This window comes from Micromys minutus (genome assembly GCF_963924665.1).
Source record: "Micromys minutus genome assembly, chromosome: 32".
In the NCBI taxonomy this organism is placed as follows: Eukaryota; Metazoa; Chordata; class Mammalia; order Rodentia; family Muridae; genus Micromys; species Micromys minutus.
The window spans coordinates 21455922-21480572 of record NC_137967.1 but is presented as its reverse complement, the minus strand read 5'-3'; the positions used below and the strand labels follow the sequence as shown (position 1 = coordinate 21480572).

At 44.8% G+C, this 24651-nt stretch overlaps 1 protein-coding gene across 2 annotated transcripts in view; it reads right to left on the bottom strand.

Annotated features, from left to right (window-relative positions):
* SAE1 (SUMO1 activating enzyme subunit 1) overlaps window positions 1–24155 on the bottom strand; it is a 50151-nt gene extending 25996 nt beyond the window's left edge. The window contains exons 1-5 of one of the 2 annotated variants that reach the window (XM_080908599.1): window positions 23989–24155; window positions 17015–17126; window positions 10479–10652; window positions 8806–8948; window positions 7099–7198 (exon numbers count right to left, since the gene is read on the bottom strand). In XM_080908599.1, coding sequence (XP_080764725.1) covers window positions 7099–7198; window positions 8806–8948; window positions 10479–10652; window positions 17015–17126; window positions 23989–24092 — 633 coding nt within the window. In that variant the 5' untranslated portion in view covers window positions 24093–24155. The remainder of the gene's footprint in view (window positions 1–7098; window positions 7199–8805; window positions 8949–10478; window positions 10653–17014; window positions 17127–23988) is intronic. The other variant, XM_080908600.1, reaches the window with a different exon arrangement.
* Between the last annotated feature and the right edge of the window lie 496 nt (window positions 24156–24651).

Below are 24651 nucleotides of genomic sequence, written 5' to 3'. Positions count from 1 at the left end.
AGGAAGATGACACAGCCAACCTCCCAACACCTGTTTCATTTTGGTCTCACTATTTAGACCAGGCTGACCTCAAACTTGGCAGAGATCCTCCTGTTTCAACCTTCCAGACTCAACTGGATGAGGTGGTACACAGGCCTTTAATTCTGGGACCCAGGGGCTTGAGGCAGGAGGATGGACAGCCAGGTTGAGCTACTACATAGTAAGACTCAATCTACAAACACAACAAAAGGTATTAAATAGAACATTCATTAATTCTGTAGAAGACCAAAATTTAAACATTTCCCAACACAATGGTTTGATGTTGACAGAATAAGAAAGAGTAAGGGATGGGACAAAAGGTCCAGGCTAGGGAAGCAGAAACAACATTTGTAAAGGTCCTGTGGCAGGACTATGTATGCATGAAAGCCATGTATCTAAAGCACATTACTTGTCTTGTGCTGGGGTTAGCCATGGCCTTACAACGGCTGAGCAAATGCTCTACTGCTGATGTAGCCCCAAATCAAATTAGCTCAAAAATGCAATGGGATGTATTAGATTTTAAACTGTAATCTATTTAATGCAAAAAAAAAGTATTACTGATTTCACTCTAAAAGTGAAACAAAAAGGAAAAACAACACAGGGCCAGAGAGCTTGTTCAGCCCGTAAAGATGCTGGTCAAGCTTAACAATCTGAGGTCCACCCCCTGGAGCCCACATGATGGAAGAAGAGAACTAATTTCAACGAGATGTGTGTGTGTGTGTGTGTGTCCCTCTCTCTTTAGGCTAGAAGAGATGGCACAGCCGTTAAGAGCACATACTGTTCTTTCAGAAGAACTAAGTTCAATTCCCAGTGCCCACATCCAGCTCTATAGTTCTGTAACTCCCATCCCAAGAGATCAGAGTTTCTGGCCTACACAGGCACCTGAACATACTCACAAACAAAACCATAATTAAAAATAAACATTAAAAAAGAGCCAAATATCACTTACTTTTTCCTGAGTAATACAGTCCCATATTACCCCCACACAGACATTTCTAGAAAGGGAATTTCCAAGACAGCATTCAGGAGATGGGTGTCCTGGGTGAAAAGTCTAGCAAACAGAGTAAGAACGCTATCTCCATAGAAACAGTAACAGGACACTGGTTCCACCCAGTGGCTAACACAAGCAAATACTGCAATCCCGGGAGCCAGGCTTGCCTATCAGAAGAGAATTAATTAACATATGGAACAGTAAGAAACTAGAATGAACATTGTACTGAGAGGTACTGGTGTAAACTCAATGGCAATATATAGAGAAATAAAAGTAGCTGGTTACTGGTTAGGCATGTTGTAGGCTTAGAATCCCAGCATTTGAAATGCAAGCTAGCTAGATGAACTGGCTGAATAGGTGGGCTCTGGGTTCAAGAAAGACACCTCATCTCATCATATAAATTGAACACAGGAATCATGGATGACAGACAGCCTGATATTAACCTCAGGCGGCCTCCATGTGCAAGTATGTAAAACTGATATGTTAATAAGCATGAATGCCATGTGGTCAATTCACGCATCCTCAAATGATTAAAGCTGCTGAGAAATGAGTTTGTACTATTTTAAAAATACCTCTCCACAAAACATTTATCATCACAGCAGAAAAGGCAACCTCTCAGAGACTAAAGTTTTGGCTCAGTGGTAAATAGCTCTGGCTGCTCTTATATCAGACCTGGGTTTGATTCTCAGCATCCATAGGGCAGCACACTACCATCTGTAACTCCAGCCTCAAGGATTCTGACTCCTCTTCTGGCCTCCCATAAAAACTGCCTCCATGTGGTACATGCACATTCACGCAGACAAAGCACCCATACATATAAAGGGGAAAATTTTATCCATCCATCCATCCATCCATCCATCCATCCATCCATCCATCCATCCATCATCCATCCATCCATCCATCCATCCATCCATCCATCCATCCAGGATTTCTTTGTGCGGCCCTGGTTGTCCTGGAACTCTGTAGACCAGGTTGGCCTTGACTCAAGAGATTTGTGTCCTACCTCCTGAGTGCTGGGAGTAAAGGCATGTGCCACCACCATCTGGTGGAAGTTTTTTAGTTAAAAAAAAAAAAAAAAGCGCCTATCATGCTGGTGCATATTTACAGTCCTAGAATATGGGAGGCAGAGGTAGAGGGATGCCAATTCTATAGCATAAGCTACTCCTGGACCAGAGCCTATATTGAGAACCTATGTGAAAGAAAACGACACCCATAAGCCGAACCAATTCTCAGTCATCAGCACAGCTGAGACCAAGCCTGAGGTGAGCACTGTCACTGTCACATGCTATTGGCCATGGGATGTAAACTGGCAACAAATCCTTGAGAGCAACAACAGAATCTGGGAAAGGTGAAGACGCCCTTATCCTAATTTTACCCTACAGAAAAGAACACAAGGAGGCTGGAGGGATGGCTCAGTGGTTAGAGCACTGGCTGCTCTTCCTGAGGTCCTGGGTTCAAATCCCAGCACCCACAGGGTGGCTCACAGCCATCTGTAATGGGGTCTGATGCCCTCTTCCGGTGTGTCTGAAGACAGCTACAGTGTACTTATATAAAATATTTTTTAAAAACCATTTATTCATTTTACTTTAGGTATATGAATGTTAAGGACTACATACATGCCTGCTGGACTCCCTGGAAATGGGGTTCTTTGCAAAGAGCAACAAGTGCTCTTAAATGCTAAGCCCTATCTCTCTAGCCCCCAAAGTCTGACTTCTTTAGATCTACAAACATGATTAAATCAAAGGCAAGTAAGCATGAGTGGAGTCTTCCCTTTAAGGTGCCTTTTAGTCTACTCACACATCTCAGCAGCCCCGAGTAAAGTACGGCAGAGAATAAAGAAAAGGGCGCAGAGATTAGTATGCCAGCACTGAGAACATGGTATCCAATTCGCTCAGGTTTACTTTTTATAACTTTACATTCAAGGACGTGGCATATTTCTGTACATGAAACAAATAATTATCTGTATACTTACATGTGTGTCAGACACAGTGACAACAGTATGCCTTGCACTCGGCATTCTGAAGCAGAAAAGACTGAAAACACAAGGCCTCTGTGGACTATAGACTAAGTTTAAACCCAGCTGGGCTACCCTTTCTCAGTCATGAAGAGAGGAAAGAAGAGAAAAAGGACGGGAAGGAATGGAGGGCTGGGAGCAGACAGACACTCCATGAAGGCTCATCACATCACTCCACACCTCGGCTAACTACCTTCCCCAGAGAACCTGACAGCAGTATCCAGCCAAACTGCAGATGCCAGTGCACTTCATGTCTCTAAACCAGTAGTTCTCAGCCTTCCTAACGCTGCAACCCCTCCTCATATGGTGGTCCCCTCAACCATAAACTTAGTCTTTTCTTTCCTTTCTTTTTTCTTCTCAAGACAGGGTTTCTCTGAGGAGCCTTGGCTGTCTAGGAACTCAGCTCTATAGAACAGGCTGTCGTTGAACTCAAAGAGATCTGCCGCCTCTGCCTCTCCAGGGCTGAGATTAAAGGTGTGCACATAACCGGCTGGCCATAAAACTGTTTTCATTGCTACTTCTGAACTATAATTTGGCTAGTATTACAAATCATAGTGTAAATATCTGTGTTTTCCAATATCAACTCTGTGAAAAGTCAACAAAGTTGGTAACAGTAGCTCTAAACCAAGCAATCCCGACACCTGGGAAGGCCGTAACCCTAACTAATCTGTGAGGACCTTGTCTTGACAGTAACTCACTTCTGTTTCTGAGCAAGTTTCTTATCTTTGGATTCTGTTCTCTCAGATCAAGTAACTGATGTAGGAAAACTCATGTCCTGTGAAGCTAAGTCATTAGTTCATCTCACAGTTAATCCTATGATATGGGTTTAAAATGACAAAGATCTCCTTCAGGGTTGTCAGTTTCAGTTGCAGGACATGCCATTACACTGAACCCTATTTCCCAACTATGACTGTGCACAGGAATATGGAAACAAAGTTTTCCTCCCCTCAAGGACTAAAACCTAATATTTTAAAGGCACATGTCTATTCATTCCTTGTGTGTGCACACAGAAGTAAGAGGCCAATCTGTAGGAGATGATTCTCTCCACCACGTGTCCTGAAGAACCAACTTAGATGATGTGGTTGGGTGACAAGTCCCTTTACCTATCTAATCAGCCCCAGGACTAAAATCTAAAGGGAAGATGGTGTGACTCAGTGTTAAAGAACTGTCCACAACACTTCACAGCTGCCAGACACAGACACACAAAGCAAACACATGTAACTTAAAAACTAAAGTGCCAAAAAGATGCTAACAAACCCAAATACCAGCTGCCTCCAGTTGGGCCTTTCCTACTGCCCTATTTATCACAGGCACATATGTGTTAAAAAGGCCCAACTTCCTAGATGTGTGAAAACCACAAGCTCTGTTTTTCCTCTTTGTTTTCTGAAGTTTCTAATTTAGGAGCACACCATGTACCTTGAACCCAAAGTGGTTTTACAACATCTGATTGAACCTAGGACAAGTGGGAGGAGAGGGAACTCTGACAGACACCTTTCACAGGAAACAGGAAGTAGATGCTTCCCTCACCCCATACTGCAGTCTGAGTAAGGCCTAACTACTTATTCTATACAATTGAGGAAACCTTAAAGTCTGGGTGCAGGAACTCACCTAGACAAAACTTCAAAATCCAGGGCTGCTTGGCCTGGTGGCAGGAAGATCTGGGTCAACCTGGTCACCATTCTACGATCCAGGTCACCCAGGACTGGCACACTCAAAAAATTACAAAGAAGTAAAATAAAATCCCAAGGCCCTATCTGCTCAAATAGAGAAGTTGTTATTACCAGGTGGCAAAGCCACAGGCCAAACACTGCCACACCCTGTCTTTGCCCAGTGTTCTGGTTAAGACACAAAGGCAAGGTCTGGAATCCAGGGGATTGTCAGAAGGAATGTGCTGCATGCTGTGCAGGGTTGGAATCCCAGCTGAAGAGCCCCATTGTGACAGCTGACTAACAAAGTCAGCTGGGGAATATTTTGATATCTTCAATTTCTGCTCTCCGAAGGAAGACACTGCACAAAGGGCAAAGTGCCGGCAGAACCCCCAGGAATGGCACACCAAGGCTGCCAAGTACTGGCCTGGGGTCCCCACATTCCCCTCATAGTGACAGGAAAGTGGCTCCCAAGTGAAGCTTCCATATCCACCCTAGTGGGCATCATCAGAAGTGATTCCAGGGAAACTTCCAGCTGTGAATGGCTAACAAAGCAAGGGCTTTTTCCATTTGAATGCAAAATGTGGGGCTCAACCGGAGAAGGCACTTAAGCCATAAAACCCTTCACACCAGGGCCAAGTGTCACACTTGTAAGAGGGTGTGATTTATAAACTGACAGAGCCGCCCACAAAGCCCCTTTTGTGCTCCTCCACTTGCTAACAATTTCTCTCCCTACCTAACTGGGCAACCAGGCAGAGAAAGCCTGACTGGGCCTCAAAAAGAAAGGAGTCCAGGTCTGGCCCAAACTCTAATGTTCACTCTGGGTAATTACAGTCCTGTGAATAGACAGGAAAATTAGAGCTTAATTCCTCTGCATCAGGCTCACAGATATCCCAACACAAACACAAAGTAAGGGAAAGAAAATGCACACATCTGCCTTGCTGGAAAACAAGGCCCAGTTCTGTAGATCCTGCACAGAAGCCCTAACCCTCCATGCAACTTCAAATGGATGTTCCAATGTCGCCTTTCTTCTCAACAAGGCAAAGAGTAAATATGGGCTTGGTCCCATCATTTCTTCCTTTTTTAGCAAGACCAATACTAGCCACTTCAAATGGTTTTCCCCAGTACAAGATTCTCTTGTCTAACACCAGCTAAAGAAACCATTGCCTTCTGATCACTTTCCTAACTGCTTTCTTTAAAATGAGATTAAACACTGCACTAGACCCAAACAAATGTCCAAGTCCCCAGATCCTACACCCAATACTAGAGGGAAGAGGGGAAAAAAAACAAAACACAAGAAAAAGAAAATTCACACACAACATCAGCAATTACTATGCACATATTGAAGACCTTTCTGTTTGTTCTGAGACAAAGTCTCATGTAGCTCAGGCTAACCTGGAATTGGAGCAAAGAGTTGAACGTCTGGTCCTGAGTTTCTACCTCCTAAATGCTGGGATTATAAGGCATGAGTCACCATGACGGGCTTATTGCCACAGGGAACTGTACCCAGATCCTCCTCTACAATACTGAGCTCCAGCCCAACTCACCTCTTTGAGACAGGATCTATTACTAACCCTGGCACTCACTACACTGACTAACCCGCAGGGCCCAGGAATCCTCAAGCGGCCTCTACCTCCGTGGCACTGGCTTACACAGGCACGAGCTGCCGTCAGGTCTGCATATGAACTTGCTCTCACGCTTGTACAGTAAACACTTCACTGAGCAGCTCAAGTCACAACTGTCTAACTCCAGTCTCAGAAAGGCCTGACACCATCTTCCAGTCTCATAGGTCCCTGTCACAAGGTACACACGCAGACATAAATCACCCATACACATAAAGGGTAAGAAGAAAAAGTGAAGGGCTGGAGAGATGGTTCAGTGGTTAGAGCACTGACTGCTCTTCCAGAGGTCCTGAGTTCAATTCCCAGCAACCACATGGTGGCTCACAACCATCTGTAATGGGATCTGATGCCCTCTTCTGGTGCGTCTGAAGACAGCAATACTGTACTCATATAAATAAAATTATTTTTTAAAAAGTTATTAATGGATCTTTAAAAAAAAAAAAAAAGATAAAGATAAAGTGAAGAGCTACACAGAGAATCCCAAACTGGGGGATTGGGTGGGGTAAGTTTAAACTGGCTCCTGCAGTCAGTACCATACTAAAACTGCACCAAACTATTCGATGTAGAAAAAGAAAATGATTGGGAGGGGGATGGGTGGTAATAGAGGGAAATAAACTACTTCTGTTCCAGTTGTCTACACTGCTTCAGACAGTAGAGGTCAAAACTGATGCCTTTTATGCCAAATCAGTTAAGCAAGCTTGTCACCTAGCCAGCACAGTGCTGTTCCAGAACAGTACTTCAGAACCGTAAAGAAAAACGCGTTTGGAATATAAACCCATCTCTTTGGACCTCAGCTCCCTCACTCACCTTTTTGACCATGGTTGTCTCAGGTGAGTCAAGCTTCGCTCTCTTGGCATCAGGTCCGTCTTCCACTCCTTGGCCGACTTTGGCAACTTTGGTTTTCTCTCTACAGAGACAATGGGAGAAAGCCAAGTTTGAAAGTCACATCACTGGAATATAAATTTTAGAAAACGTTATCAACTCACAGGATACCTATGTCTAATGAGCAAAAAGGTGATTTCGAGTCCAGCCTGGTCTACAGAGTAAGCTCCTAGACAGCCATGGCTACACAGAGAAACCCTGCCTTGATAAACAAAATAAACAAAGCAAAAAGGCTTTAGAATCGATGAGGCCTGAGTTCAAATCTCACAGTGACTACTGGAGATGTGATTATGGGAAGAATCGAGCATAAGCAAGATGCCATACGCCAAAGAGACTGCTTTGCGAACATTCTCCAGGAATCAAGAACTAAAGAGCCAAACCCAACTCCCCTCCTACTGTGGGACTCTCGTGTCAGAGTAGTCTGGCCTGTTTCTGGTATAACTGTTCAATCTATTACACTCCTAAAACCAGGCCGTTCTAAAGCTTCTGTGTGGCTAGGTTAGATGGTGAAAACCTGTTCCCCCTTTTGAAAGGTTTTCTCCCCCACCCATGATTTTCAAGTCAGGGCTTCTCATTTTGTAGACCAGGCTGGCCTAGAACTCAGAGGTCCACCTGCCTCTACTTCCCAAGTGCTGGGATTAAGGTGTGCACCACCACTGCCCAGCTCAAAGTTTAATTGTACAGCCAAGGAACTTGTAGAACTTGTAGAGAAATGCAATGGCTTGCTGTAGACGCTGAACAATGAGCATGGCTTAGTGGGACGCTGTGCCCAGTTATGCCCAACTGTACTGGCAAGGAAGGCTTCAATGCTGTGTGAGAGACTGAGATGAGAGAGCAGCAAGAGGATGCAAATGTAATGAATGGTGGCCAAATACCTAGCTCATACAGTTTTATAAATACTCTACCCTCTGCCATTTTCTCCTGAAAGCTGTAAATAAAAACACTGCAGGTCTTGTCATGTGAAAATTATTAAGCTCTGCAACTTCATGTTCAAAACAAGGAATAAGGTCTGTCTGCTCCACAGCAGACTTTGAACCTTGGAGTTTCTCCAAGGCAGGCTGAATGTGCCCAAAGGACTACCCATTGAACTAGCAGGTGCTTTCTCTCCACCATCTCTCAACATGCAAGCACAAGCTAAGGAACAAGTGTTTAAAACCCAAGCACACCCTCCCTAGACAGCGTGTGAGTTCCAACCCTCAAGTTCAGGAAGTTGGGACACCTACATGATGCAATGCCCATAACATTTCGTGCTCTGGGCTTCAGCTGACATCACTGCTTTCAAAGGTGGAGTCTACGTGTCTCCTACAATTTTGAACCCACAAGCTGGGCAGACATGGTAGCACATGCCTTTGATCCTAGCACTCAGGAGGCAGAGGTAGGTGGAAGAGTTGGAAGCTAGCCTGGTCTACAGAGTGAGTTCCAGGACAGCCAAACAAAGAAACTCTGCCTTGATAAAACAAGAAAAATGTGAATCCACAAAACAATTCTGCTTCATAATTTGTTGGTTCCTTGTTTCAGAATGTTCTGAAGTAGTACAGTAAAGTAAGGCACTTCATTGAAGCAGTTCATTTCCTACCAGAAGCACTTCAACAGTGGAAATGCTCCCTTCAGCCTTCTACTCCCAGCACTTACTCTACAAATTCATGCTCTCCAAGATTTGCAAAGGTGTACCCATGGTACCCAAAGACATCGCCTGTGAAGAACTTGATGCTGTTTCTGTGACAGATCTGGTCGACTTTGATGATGACATCTCTGGAGCAGCAAGTCAGGCACACCTGAGGGAAGACAGGAACTGACTGGTAAGAGCTGCAAACTGTGAATCACTGCCCTGCTGTCTACATAAATCTTAAATTAGCAGTCTCTCTGGTAGGCTTAAGACCAGTTTCAACAAGAACAACAGGTTCTTTGGGTTTCGGGTGTAGAAGAAATAAATGATAGGATGCCCACCTCTGCGCCTAAGAGGAGAACCTGGCTGGACAGTAAAACCACTCACAAAACAGTGTTCCCTGAATGCATGAGCACATACACGACATCCCACTGTTCTCACGAAGACAGTCATATAAACTACTGCCTAATCTGCTAAAATCAAGGACGTTCTGGTGAAAAGTATAACCAGCTTTTTAACTGACCCAAAGGTCATGTCTGAGCATCTGCCCACATGAACTTTAATTTTTTTTTTTTTTTTACTACTTGTCCAAGATCTCTTAAGCTTTCCCAGGGAGCAGGGAATCCTGTTTTAAGAGGCTAAAAGCCAGCCAGATGTGGCAGCACAAGCCTTTAATCCCTGCACTGGAGAGGCAAGGAAACGGAAAATAAAAATCTCTGCCTGTCTCCCCAAGAGTTCCAAACCAGGCTGGTCTACTTAGTGAGTTCTGGGACTGGTAGGGATTTGTGGAGAGATCCTGCCTGAAAAACAAACAAAACATAACACACTGACACAGACTTGAGACTAGATGAGGGTGGATATGCCTCATCTGGCGTATCACTGTTAATTCCATGGCCAAAGTGATTGTGTAAAAAAGGCACAGACACATTGAGAGCAGATGTGGTCATTAGATAGCTGTGTTTTTTAAGACAAAGCTAGGAGGTAGTGGTGCAAGACTTTAATCACAGGACTTGGGAGGCAAAACCATGCAAATCTCCAAGTTCAAAGGCCAGCCTGGCCAGGACTACAGAGAAACTGTCCTCAAGAACAAAATAAAACAAAACAAAACACAATACAACAAAATAGCCTCATGTAGCCCTGATGGCCTCAAACGCAGTCTTATTCCTTCCTAATTCCACTTGCCAAATGTTGGGATTATAGGCAAGTGCTACCAAGCTTAGATAGGTGTGCTTGCTTCCTTAACACAAAACAGACTGATATTTCTATCAAATAAATGCAACTGGCAACCAAATTAATCAGAAACTTAAATTTTCAGAACACATGAACAAATATCCTGAAGGAAGATAAACGCTAACGCTGAAACCTCGTCTCCGATACATAAGCCCAGACGCAGAAGACAGCAGGCATCTCACAAACAACCCCAATAGGTCTAACAGACCAGACCCATTTAGAAACATATTTATACATGTGTTAAGCCTAAAGAAGAAAACAGTTTATAAGACACATGGGGAGAAAGTTCAGAGTGTGTGATCTGAAAGCTCTTGTACACCTACAGTTAATCTTGGTAGGCAGTCCTGGCTGGCCTCCTTCCTGCTCGGCTCCCAAGCACAAGGTTTAGAGGTACGAATCCACACTGAGCTTTCCACTACTACTTCAACTTGCCTGACTCTCCCAACAGGCTTAATACTAAGAAACTCACCGCATCAAACTTTGTGAAGAAGGACTCTGGCTTCTTCTCTATATGCTCAGTGTCTACCTTTACATCCACCATGGGGTTGAGGTTCTGGGCTCGTTCCAAAGAGGCCTCGGCCCTATTTCGGCCCACAGACCCAGTTCGAATCAAGAACTGAGCTCCTGGGTCTTCTGGAGAGACCTAGGGGGAAAATTTTCCTTAATTGAGTCTTTTTGAAATGTAAATTCATCGATGTAAAGACATCTAGGTTATATAAGGATTCGAAAATGCCCATAGCCAATTATTGTTATTATTGCTACAGAATACTGTCTAACACAGACAAACCTGGCTAGTGTTTGTTAACTTTACACAATCTAGAATAATCTAGAAAAGAGAAAAGCTCGGGTGAATGACTGCCTCCATCAGATTGGCCAGTGGGCAAGTCTATAGCGCATTTTCTTGACTGATTGATATGGAAGGGACCAACCCGTCCGTAGCGGTGCCACCCCAGGGCAGGTGGTCCTGGGTATGAAAGACAGTAAACTGAGCAGGCCATGAGGAGCCAGCCAATAAGCAGCACATTTCCATGGCTCTGCTTCAGTTCCTGCCTTTGTTCCCCTCAGTGAACTTGGGACATGTACAAACCAACCCTTTCCTCACCAAATCGCTTTTTGTCAAGTGTTTCATCAAAGCAATAGAAACTCGCAGACGGGGTTAGAGAAATGGCTCAGCCATTAAGAGCACTGACTACTCTTCCAAAGGAGGTCCTGAGTTCAATTCCCAGCAACCACATGGTGGCTCACTCTATCTGTAACAGAATCCAGAGCCCTCTTCTGGGAGTCCGAAGACAGTGACAGTATACTCATATAAATAAAATACATAATTTTTTTTTAAAAAAAAGAAATCTCTTAGTCAAAAACTGGTATAAACCTAATCACATTGTTCATATTGGTTTTGGGGGGAGGATGGTGGAAGTATTTGGGACTTGGGGCCAGAAAAGCCAGAGGGCTCAGAACTTAGTGGGCTGTTCTGTAGGAGCTTTGTAGGTAAGAATGCTGAGCACTGCAGAAGACAGAGGCCTGACTTGTGAAGTTTCAAAAGGAAACGAAGGCACTATCGGAGCCATGTGAGTGTGATACTCTGAATTAGGAATTTGAGCTTCTCGAAGGCTGGAGTTGAAGAACTGGTTTCGGTCACTAGGAGAACAGAACAACTCAAAGGAAATCTTTGCTCTGTTGGGATACTGAGACTGATACTGACAATGGGGCTGAAGAGTCAGCTGTGATCAAGAAGAAAACAGGCCGCTGGGCGTAGTAATGTGTCTTTAATCCTGGTGCTTGAGAGACAGAAATGGATATGAGTTAGAGGCTAGCCTTATCTGCTTAGTTCTAGGACAGCCAAGGCTACAGACAAACCCTGTCTCAAACAAAACAAAATGAGAGATCAGCCAGCATCACTGAGGCAAAATCTTGCTCAGGGAAATGTTTGCTCAGGGTCAGCACACAGAAGCTGTGGTCCAGAGAGGACCAAGACCGTACCTTATGATAGCAGCCAAAGGAGTCATGGAGAGCAGCTGAGGTATTGCAGGGTCAGAGTGCCTGGAGAGCCCAAAAGAGGCCTGTGGTGAAGATGCAGCCCAGTTGCCACAGAGATGCCAGCACCAAAGATAGAAGTAGCTGTGGAATGGAGTTCCTCAAGATCTGTGGAGCCCAGAGCCACAGATGCCTGACACCAAGGTTTACACAGCTGGACTTTGACTGTATTCAGGTTTTTTCCTCTTAAGAGTAAGAAAGCATTTAAGGGTTTTTTGTTTTTGTTTTTGTTTTTTTTAATTTTGCAGGAGCCCACAGTTAATTGAGAGTTGGGTATTTTAGAGAAACCAGGAAAGGTATTCTGGATTTGTAAAGAGACTGAACTTTTAAAGTGCTTGAATTTTTTTAAAGAGACTGTTTAGTATCTTACTAGAAACAAATCAGAAAGGAAAAGTTAGTGGTGTTAGTGTTTGTTTTGGGTTTTGTTTGGTTTTTGTCAACTTAACAAGCTAGAATTATTTAGGAAGAGAAAACTCAAAATGAGAAGATGTAATCAGATTGCTTATAGGCAAGTCCATAGGACATTTTCTTGATTATTAAGAAACAGGCTCTCTTAATGATGTAGGAGGGCCCAGTTCACTATAGGTAGTGGCAACCCTGGGCAGGTGTCCTAGATTGTCTAAGTAAGAAAGTAAGCTAAGCAAACCTAAGCAGTGTTTCCCATGACATCTGTTCCAGTCCTTGCCTCCACATTCCTGCCCTGACTTCCCTCAGTCATAGGATAACCTGAAAGTTGCAAGCTGAAATAAAGTGTTTTTTCTGAACTGCGTTTGAGCACACTATTTATCGCAGCAACAGAAACAGGACAGCCAACTGTTCTTCCTTCTGAGACTGTAACACACTACAGTTAACTTTTTAAAACTGGCTATCAATGGTTAAAGAGCACCCTCTTGTGTTTACAAGGGAAACTCTCCAAGCATAGTTTAAATCTGTGTGGTTTTAACTGCTAACAAAATTGAGTGATCACTAGTGTTCAGGACAAGTCTGACCTTGCCTGAATTGGAAGAATCCCCTCCTCACCTCACCCCATGGGGGTGTAGAAGCAAGCAGAGTAACTGACTTCTTCACTGAGGGTAGCTGTCAGCAGAGCCTCAGAGATCAAGACTACCTAGTATTTCATACACAAAATATCTAACCTAGTAAATGAGTTCACCAGAACTAAGTTCAGGGGAAGTTAAGTCATCTCCCCCAGTGTCCCTCCCCAGGCACCTACCAACTATTCAAAGGACTTATTTTTTTTCTCAGGATCAAGAAAATGGGCCATGTCTGGAGTTGGTAGTACATGCCTTTTAAATCCCAGCACTCAGGAGGCAGATGCAGGTGGATCTCTGAGTTTGAGGCCAGCCTGGTCTACAGAGACCTGGTTCCAGGACAGCCAGGGCTACACAGAGAAACCTTGCCTTGAAAAAAAAAAATTAATAATAAAAAGAGGTGGCTTTTTTTTTTCAACCAGACATCTACCAGTTAGAGGATCGTGTTGGGATCTCACTCCCTACTGCAAGGCAAAAATCTGTGATTAAGGGCAAAGCTCTGACCTGTTCTGGTTAGATTCAAATCCTAGTTCAATCACTGACCGTGTCGCCTAAATGTATAGAAGCACAGTATAGATACTCATTATTCCATAGGTACTGCCTACCACATAATATGGTACTACCCTGAGCTCAGATTCTGGCTCTTCTCTTCCACTGATGAAGGCCCTGTGAAGTAAAGGTGTAAGATTCCGCCTCACGGTCCATTCACTTCACTCTACATAGTTCCAAACCAAACTCACTGATGCTTTCAGTCTCTACCAAAAGCTGGTGTCATTTCTCAAGTCACTATTGGTGCAGACTGACCCCCAACATCCACCTCAGTCTATTAAAGTCACATCTTGGATATCTCACCAGACTTCATTACTTAGTGCTCTTATCTACCACCTTTTGGAGATAAGCCATCAACAACACATTAATTGCCCAAAGCCCTGTCTTCACATTTCTGGCCTGCATGTAGCCTGAGTGTGTAGCCCTGCAGTAAGCTGGCTAAGAGCATGGGTCCTGGACTCCTTACAAAAATTGAGACCTGCAGTAACCAGGACCTAACTTCCTCTCTATTACTTATCTAGAGATGGTGGCAGGTCCCAAAACTCAAGTAATTTTGAGAACAAAGACAGTTAAGTCGTCTTCTATACCTCTTCTTGGCTTTGAGTTCTTGCACATATGCCAGCAGATCCTCCTGTTTCTCATACCAGTGTACTTCCTGACATCTCATCACTACAACTGCTCAGACTCCTTTTCACTTCACACCTACAGTAAGGAGGATTCTAACCCTACATCTTGAGTCAACGATTGATTAACACAGTGATTACTGATACACTCAAACCCACTAGAAGATGTAGATTAGTGATGAACTTCAATAATAGAGGTCATCTGATTGGGGATAGACACCACGGCAGGTCTGGTGGCCTTCTCCATTTCTTTGTAATTGTTTAATGAATGAGGGCTCTTGAAGATCCTTTATAAAAAGATCCCTTGCCTAAGGCAGTCTTTCAATTTGATAAACACCTCCTTAATCTCTACCATTTCACCCAGATCAGAACCCTGGGAAACCTCTCAAATCTCCATATCTCAATCTGATTAAGGTCAGATTGGCTTCTGGATAGTGCTTTGAGAATGAGAACCAGACTGTAAGCACCCTTTTATTCAGTGCACAGCAGACTTTAGGGTCCCCAGGGTGCTCTAAGATGTGTGAATATAGATTGAATAAAATGCTAAGGGGCAGGCATTAAAACACTCACCTAAATGAAAACAAAGTCTGACCATTGCCCAGATGTAGAAGCTGGGACTATAGCCAAGTCCACAATTCCACAGCCTCCAAACTACTCTACACCTCTGCCTCCAACGGTGTTCTTCGGGAGATTGCAGAAGGAAAAGCACAGTGTGTTTATGGACTGTTAAATTTATCTGATGGGAGTTGGGCTAGTTCTGCTGAGTAGCACTAGGCCACAGGAAGTCCATTATAAACCATACCTAACTCCAACCCTGGAGTGCTTTTATATTGTATCACTGCCCAGGTTCTCTACAGTGCAGCTGGAGTTGAGGACACTCAAGAAGGCAATGTGGCCTCCAAGTGAGTAGGGGAAGAAAATCAGTCCATGCCTAACACCTGGCAGCCCTTAGCACTCTTCTGACATGGCATCAAAGCCACTTCACACATCTGGTAATGGGACAGAACCACTAGAGCCCCACAGCCAGATAACTGCTTGGTGGTACATGTACTAATCCTCCTCCAATGTGCTCCTGCCTCTAGAGGGCACTGCAGTCTTTAGAATAAGTGTTTTCTTAGATTTTCCTTTTTAAAAATGTTTGCTGTTTGAGTTTCGATTTGTAGCCCAGGATTAACTCAAGCTTGCAGCCATCCTCCTACCTCTCATTTGTGAGTGCTGGGTTACAATTCTCTATCACACCACTTTCCTCTCAGGTTAACCTCTCGACTTTTAGATGGGTATAGCCTAGCTGGCAATAATACCTGTCTAACAAGCACTGAAACCCTAGGTTTGACCATCAATGCTTCCTACACGGTGTGGTAGCTCATGCCTGTAATAACAGCACTGGGGAAGTAGAGGCAAGATCAGAGTTCAAGGTCACCTTCATCTACAATCAGCTTGACTAACTAAAATCCTACCTCAATAAAAGTGCCAGAATCAATGGCATATCCCTTTAATCCCAGCACTATGGAGGCAGAGGGCAAGCTGATCTCTGTGAGTCTGAGGTCAGCTGGGTCTATATAAAGCACCCAGGCAATCCCTACACAGTCCACCCTGCTAGACATGGAGAAGCATATGCTTGCCTTTAATCCCAGTACTCCAGGAGGTGGAGGTAGGTAGATCTCTGTGAGTTCAAGGCCAGATTGGTCTACAGAGAAAGTTCCAGGGCAGTCAGGAACTACAGAGAAACTCTGTTACAAAAGAAACTAACAAGGTCTGGAGAGATGGCTCACCGGTTTAGAGCACTGACTGCTGTTCCAGAGGTCCTGAGTTCAATTCCCAGCAACCACATGGTGGTTTACGACCATCTATAATGGGATCTGAAGCCCTCTTCCAGTGTGTCTGAACAGTGTACTCATATACATAAAATAAATAAAATCTTTAAAAAAAAAAAAAAGAAACTAACAAACAAAAGTTGTAGCACTGAACAAGGAAAGCCAATGGCTTTCTTCATATCACAGTACAAACGAAGTTCTAGTTTTTTGAGACAAGGTCTCAGGTTTGAGGCTACACTCCAAGTGCCACAGCAGCCTGAAACTACACAGTGAGACCTTGCTTCAAAAGACCAAGAAGCAAGCAAGCAAACAAAAAATTGTTAGAAAACTTTACATGTCAGTGAGGCTTGAAAATGTATAAACAAACACTTCCACCCAGAGAGAAAAGTGCATGTGAACTGGGCGCTGCCGTGGTATCCCATGATGTAGTTCCACACTGGATGCTCACCGTTCTCTGTATACGCAGTCTATATGCCTTCTCTCTGACTCAATACTCTTCAAAGTAATGCTAGTGAGCCATCTATGCCAGCATTAGTTTGACTATTTTTCTTATTTTTTTATTCATATACCTTTATTTTGTGTGCATTGGTGTTTTGCCTGCATGTATGTCTATGTGAGAATGTCAGATCCTAGAGTTAAGGACAGTTGTGAGCTGCAGTGTGAGTATTGGGATTTGAACTCTGGAAGAGTTCTCTAGCCCCATTGTGACTTTTTTCAGGAGCCTCATTATGTAGAAGCTAGGCTTGAACTTATAATCCTGCCTCAACCTCCTGAGTGCTGGGATTATAGGCATGGCCTTCTGAATTAGCAGCGCAGGTGTTGAAGGATGCATATTTGCAGAAGCCTCCATCCAGGCCTCAGCCCCGACCTACAGTGCGACTGAACTGGGATGTGCCCAGCAGCACTCACAGCACTGCCTCTTGAGGGGAGGCAGGGCAAGCAGATGGCACATACCTGCTCGTGGTCCAGCATGGTGAGCCCTTTCACTCCTGCCAGGATAAGATTCTTAGCAATTTCAGCCCCAAGTCCTCTCATGCCGACAATCAGCACCCGGGAAGCTCGAAGCCTGCAAAACACATGCTATGTTAACCTGATGACTTCAAATAGTGGGACTTGTTCAATCACATACAATAAAAAAGAAGACTTTATTTCCACTATATGCACCACAAAATCACCACTGAACCTTCAGATCTAGAAAAATGGTCCCAAACAATCTGCTGAAAAAATTACTTCTTTATTGAGCATGTACCATGCATGTTGTCCACAATGTGCACAACAGTAAAGAAAGCAGCTCTTCTTCTGTTTGTTTTTTAATTATTTATTTTGGGTATATAAGTACACTGTAGCTGTTTTCAGACACACCAGAAGAGGACATCAGATCCCATATAGATGGTTGTGAGCCACCATGTGGCTGCTGGGAACTCAGGACCTTTGGAAGAGCAGTCAATGTTCTTAACCGCTGAGCCATCTCTCCAGAAAGCAGCTCTTCAAACATAAGACTAGATGATGGGGCTGGAGATATAGCTCAATCGGCAGATTACTTACTTGCCTTGCATGTATGAGGTCCCCCATGGATCCTCAGAAACACAAAATAAATGAATAAAAAGAGGACAAAAGAAGACACAATTTTAAACAGAACAGTAGTAATGATGAAACCTTTCTGAAGGAGTAATCTGGGCGGCTGGGAAGAGAGATCTCAGTAAGTTCATATCCAGACTAGATTACAAAGACCTTGTCTCAACAAAAAGTAACCCAGAAGGTGCTTTTTAATCAAAATGAAATAAACAACCAATCAACATAAAGATGCTAAAAAGCATTCTAACTATAAAAAACTAAACTTGTAAACACACAAGCTCATGAAGGGATATTTGAAGCTGGGTGGGGTGGTGCACACCTTTAGTCCCAGCACTTGGGGGGCAGAGACAGGCAGATATCTCAGTGAGTCAGAGACCAGCCTGGTCTACAAAGGGAGTTCCAGGACAGCCTGGGCTGTTACATAAGAAAACATGCTTCAGAAAAAAAGAAAAAAGAAAGGGAAGGGGGATGCCTGGTTTGACCGTTTTCAGAGAGCAAAAACAAAGAGGCTGCAAAGTGGTGCAGAGAGGATGACTGTGAAGTATGAAAATGAGGGGGCACAGCACGAGGGCTCTGGTGGGTGAGAAGATGGCATCACAGTTCAGAGACACAGAGTGCTTATGTGACACTCACTCAGACTAGTATAATGACCAAAGAAAAGGTGGTGAAAAGGGCAGTATATCTACTATAGTATTAGGGACTGAACTCAGGGGCTCTTGTCAGAGCAGTGAAGTATAGCCCCAGCTCTGCAAGAGGAGCACTATTTAATCTGAAGCACACAAGCAAAACACATGTAAGCATAAGACGGTGTGGGTGCAGCCCTGTGATGGCAGCACTGAAGAGGTGGAGACAGGTAGTTCAGAGTCATGCTCCACTGCATAGTAAGTTTGAGGCTAACCTGAACAAAACAGAAGCAAGCAAACAAAGCACATGGAGAACACCAGGAGCTTGTCTCCCAAATAACTTCCACAGTGAGTGCTTACTGAAGTAAGCCCAGAGGCTGTCAGGTGCTGGGGTGCCTATCAGGAAGAAGGAAGGGAAGTTTGAGGCCAAAGCTGGACAGGGTAGGGCACCCCATAATCCCAAGCACTTGGATCAGAAAATCAGGGTTGCTCATTCTTTGCTTGAGATCAGCCTAGGCTAAGACCCTTTCCAACAGATGAAGGAAAAAGAAAAACACCTCAGCAAGGCATCATGATACACACAACACTAATTCATATGAAAGCCAACTTAATGGCCATGTAGTAAAAGTAAAATTTAAAGCTAATATTTAAGTCAGGTGGTGGTGACATACATCTTTAATTCCAGCACTAAAGAGGCAGATAATGTATCTCTGGGGGCCAACCTGGTCTACAGAGTAAGTTCCAAGAGAGCCAGGGCTACAAGAGAAACTCTGTCTAGAAAAACCAAAACAAACGAAGGCAAGAGGATTACTTCAAAATTGAAGCCACCTTGGTCTTTGAACTGAGTCCAAGGCTGTCATGTCAAGACCACAAACAAAAGCACCATCTAGATTCTGAAGTAATACCTGGCATGTAAGAACCAGGACACGGGCGCTGAAAGGAACTTCTAAACCTTCAGCACCTGCATTATAAAAGCCTAGCTAGCTGTACACCTGATCTGGATTTTTCAGCATGTGTCACAGCTCCTGACTATCTCCAGTGTGCACCTTCTTCCCTAATGTACTTGGTACTAGATCAAACCCAGGGCTTCATGCATGCAAGGAAGGCAGGCGACTGTGTGACATTCCCAGCTGATAAAATCTACAGCTCACCTTTAGTGGTTCAGGATTTGTCTACACTACTTTACTAGGTTTATCATCTATTACTATCAGACTACTATTCACCAAGACTTCAAAATCAGAACATTCCATACCCCTTAACCACACTTCTTCCTCTCTGAACCATTCAACCTCCCCCACTCCAATGCCATTTCCTCATTCACTATGTATGGACTTTATCAGATTTAGAATCACAATGTACACACAGCTCTGTATATGTTCTATGACAGTGTTTATATAAAGGTTCAATGAAAGAGGGCAAGGCTGGAGAGATGGCTCAGTGGTTAGAGCACTGACTGCTCTTCCAGAGGTCCTGAGTTCAGATCCCAGCAACCACATGGTGGCTCACAACCATCTGTAATAGATCTGTAATGACGCCCTCTTCTGGTGTGTCTGAAGACAGCTACAGTGTACTTATATATAATAAATAAATCTTAAAAAAAAATCTGAGAGACTTTAAAAAGAAAAAAAAAAGAGAGTGGACATACCCTGACTATGGGCAGCACCATCAATGGAATGGGTTCACATTCGATGAATAGGAAAAAGGCAGCGAGCTGGCTCAGGTTCCACAAGCAAACATGCCACTTGAAGATGCAAGCCTGAGGACATGAGTTCCATTCTCAGAAGCTACAGAAAGTTAGTAAGAACCAAATCCACAAAGTTGACCCCTGACCTGCATACATACCTGCTAAAATATACACTACATGTCACAGATACTCAATAATAAATAAAATTCCCAGGACTTAGGAGGCAGCAGTAGGTGGGTCTCTGTGAGTTCAAGACCAGCCTGGTCTATATAACTACTTCCAAGACCCTGTCTCAAAACACACACACGGAACTGAAGACACTAAAAAGTGGACTATTCTGTGAACAAATCTACAAAAAGGGAGAAAACACTTCTGAGCAGTCTCAGGTTACTGCATGGCTTCCCCAACCCCCAATCAACCCCAGCCATGACAACATAGCTCTTCAGAACGAGGGCCTGGAAACTATTCCCTCTTTATTTAGCGGTAATCTAAAATGAGTATCATGTTTTAATCTTAACCACACATGACAGGGCCTCAGAGACCATTGCTTACTTATGGCTCAATTATATGAAAAAGCCTTGAAACACTGCCTGGCACACAGTCAGAACTTAACGAAGCAGCTGTCATTTATATTCTCTGAAGTCCAATTCCCCTCCTAGGAGTCAATCCTACAGAAGTACATGGCTGCGCGTGGCAACACTGTAGTCAATGAGGTCTGTCTGAGGCACTGTGAGTTGAAAACAATATGCACAACACACACTTTTCCACTTGCCCAACCTATACCTTAGCCACGCGATCACTTCTCACCTATAAACTCAACAGCACCCACAAGTAAGCAAATGAGCACATACAGCTCCAGCTATGCGGGAAGCCAAGGCAGAAGGGCATCACTTGAACCCAGGAAGAACAAAGCAAGACCTTCTTTCTTTATTTTTATACTTAAATAATTTTATTTATGTTGTTGGATTTGCGTACACACATCTTTGTGCACCACACATGAGCAAGAGCCACAGGTGGCTAGATCCCCTGAAATTGGTCTTACAGGAAGTTATAAGCTGGCATGTGGGTTCCAGGAACCAAACGCCAATCTCCTGAGAGTACTAAGTGCTCTTAACTGAGTCATCTCAACAGGTTTGTTTCTTAAAAGTACAAAAACAAAGAAGCTGTGGCTTTAACTCAGTTGATAAAGAACTTGCCTAGCAAGCACAAAACACTGGGCTCCATCCCCAGCACAGCATAAATGGAGAGAGGCAAGAGACCGGAGGACCAGAATGTTCAAGGTGGTCAGGCTGAGTATAAAACCAACCTGGGTAACAGGAGACCCTGTAGAAATGCATCTGACCCCACTGTGCCCATTTCAAAGACCTGATTTGAGGCAGGCAGTGGTTGCGCACCTTTAGTCCCAGCACTTGGGAGGCAGAGGCAGGAGGATCTATGAACTGGAGGCCAGTCTGGTCTACAGATCTAGTTCCAAGACAGCCAAGGCTACACAGAGAAACCCTGTCTTGGGAGGTTGGGGGAAGACACCTACTGGGTACAACAACTCAGGGCTTCATATGCTAGGTCTCTCTTCAAGCTCAGTAGAAAATCAGTCCTGTGGATCCTCACATTTTTCATTCTATACCTGGTAAGGCCAAATCAGCTTCTCTTCTCAGGAAGTGAGCCTGCTCCCAATAAAGGACCTGGGTGTTAAAGGATCCTATTTGACCTCTCCAAGTTTAACAAGTGACTCATTCACTAGTTATCAGACTTTCTCTAGAAAAGCTGCACTTTCCTAGACAAGCCCATAATGACCTAACTTTGTTTTGCAAGAGACAGAACCTAAGGGCTCTGTCTAAGCTAAGCAAGCACTCCACCAACTGAGCCATACACCAGTGAGTATAACCCCATGCTTCGGTGACGTGCCAGAAGACAAGGCACAGGTCAAATTTCAGCCAAGAAAACCTAAACCACCTCTATGCTAACTGTGCTATATTATTAAAATCCCCAGGGAAAAAAAGGCCTAAGACAGAAATTTCTTGTTCTGTTTTTGAGTCTTATGTAGCCCAGGTTAGCCTTGAACTCCTGGCCCTCCTGAAGCCACCTTGGAAGCACTGGGATTATAAATGTATGTCCCTGCACCTATGATGCCAATTCTCCTAGCACTGGGAAGGAGGACTGCTTCAGGTTTGATGCCAGTTGGGCTCGAGTGAAACCTTGTCTGAAAAAAAATAAACCATTTGCTGGGATAGGCTGGGAAGCTGGAATATCTGTAACCCAAGTGAAACACAGATGCCTAGCATGGAATCCCATCTCTAGCCCTGAAACTAAAACTGCTCATAAACCTCCTAGGGGTGTCAGTGGTTCAACAGTCTTTGTTGCTTGATACTGAGACTTGTCAACTTAGAATACACTGGTGCCTGGGCGGGGCAGTTAACTGTTTATGTGCCATCTCATTGTCACAATATCATAAAATATATTCGTCCCTTCTTTCTCAGAGACTGTGTTTGTGTGTGTGGCATATGTGTGCAGTGCCCAGAGACCAGAACAGGATTTCAGATTCCCTGCAACTGGAGTTACAGGTGGTTCTGAGCCATCACGAGGATGAGGGGGAGAGAAATTTGAGCCTACTTCTTCCAAAAGCAGCTCTCCAGCTCCCATGCTACCTTCCCCACTTTAAAGTAAGGGTCTCAGGGCTGGAGAGATGGCTCAGTGGTTAAGAGCACTGACTGCTCTTTTAGAGGTCCTGAGTTCAAATCCCAGCAACTACATGGTGGCTCACAACCAACTGTAATGGGATCAGATGCCCTCTTCTGGTGTGTCTGGAGACAGCTACAATGTACTTATATAAAATAAAAAAATAAATCTTAAAAAAAAAAAGTAAGGGTCTCACTCACCATGTAGACCATATGGCCTCAAGCTCACTGGGAATAAAGGTTTGCCACATGAAGGCCTTGAACTTCTGACCTTCCTGCACTTACCCACACTCAGCAGCACACCGTGTTTACATGGTGCATCCCTTCTCCTCAGACTCCTGAGTACTGGGATCACGGGTGTGAGCCACCTCACCGATGTAGTTTTCTGCTCTGACTGGGGTGTTTATGCAGACCTGACCTGCCTCTGACAAGATCAAGGCCTGGCAGGATTTTGGTTTTTGAGATAAGGTGTCCCTGAATATGTCACAATGGCATCCAACCCATCCTGTACTCAAGAGTAGTTCTGAGCCCACTCCTCCACCCTCAGCCTCTTCAACGCCGCAATGTCAGGTGTACACCACTACCCTAGAGCCTCATTACTATGGAACTTCACTGTTACGAATACTGTCCTTAGTCCCCATCAGAACTAACAGATACTCCTGCCTCTACCTCCAGAGTACTGAAACTAAAAATATGAGCAACCGTGTCCCCGAAAAATATAGCTTGAAATGGGAAGGAAGCCGGGCGTGTTGGCAAATGCCTTTTTAATTCCAATATTCATTCGGGATGCAGAAGCAGGCAGATCTCTGAGTTTGAAGCAGTATGGACGACAGAGTCTCAGGACAGTCAGGGCTGCACAGAGAAACCCGGTCTCGGGGGGGGGGGGGGGAGGGAAAAACAAACAAACCAGCATCTGCAGCTATATGCTCAATAAATTCGGCCACTCTGCGCCTCTCCAGGAGTCCCTTTGTCAGGACTTGCTCTTAAGCAGTCAAGAGGAGCCTGGTGGGAAGTGGGGGGGGGGCTGCCAAAACCTCAGGGCGACCAACACGGGTTCCAATTGACTAGAAATTAATGAGCTGAGCCCGCCCCTCTTACACGTAAAGGCCTCTTAAACTCCACCGTCACCAGGTACAAACACCGAGGGAGACTCCAGTTCGAATCCTCCCTCCCCCCCATCCCACCCCCGAGGACACTGGCACTACCACACAAGGGACATCTCCAGCTCCCATACTTTGCAGAAACACCCGCCATTCGTTTATTCTGAGGCAATAGAAAACCCAAGTGCATCAATTCCGACTCGGCTCTACGACCGCACCCGGTCCCTCAGGGCCCACACGCCGGCCCAGGCAGGCCCAGGGCGCCCCTCACCGCTTCTGGGCCTCCAGTCCCCACAGGCGGATCTGTCGGTCATACTGCGCCGCCTCCTCCTCGCTGATGCCGCCGCCGCCGCTGGCCTCCTCCTTCTCCACCATGGCGCCGGCTTTCAGCTGTCCCGCTCCCGCTCTCGCTAACCGCCAGCAGAGCCCGTGCACCGGGGACCCGCTCGCGCATGCGCGGGCAGCCGCGCCTGCGCAGTGCCACCTCCGCGCTCTGCGGGAGACCACGTGAATGCCCAAGACGCCGAGGCCTCCCAGCCGCCCGGGTCACGTGACGGAGACGCCAATCAATCCCGGAGAGGAAAAAGAAAAAAAGGAAAGAAGAAAAAAAAGTGGCGGGTATTTTGACTCCTCGAGGATGTCCACGCGGTCATTTATGAGGCTGATATGGTGTTTGCCGAGTTGTCACGGGGATTCCAGCGTCGATGGTGTGGGGAAATAAAGAGAATACTTTAAAATAGCGACCTGTCCACAGGGAGCTCACTACCTGTGGAGGGGGGAAAAAAAAAACTAAAGAAAACTAGACATTCCTCCAGGAGGGAATTGGAGGTGTTTAGTAACGAAGGACTCCCCTCTCCCGCCCTCCTGACACATTCTCAAATCCTTATACAAAATGTAGCACACAAATTGGTCATGGTGGGCCAAGCTTGTGATC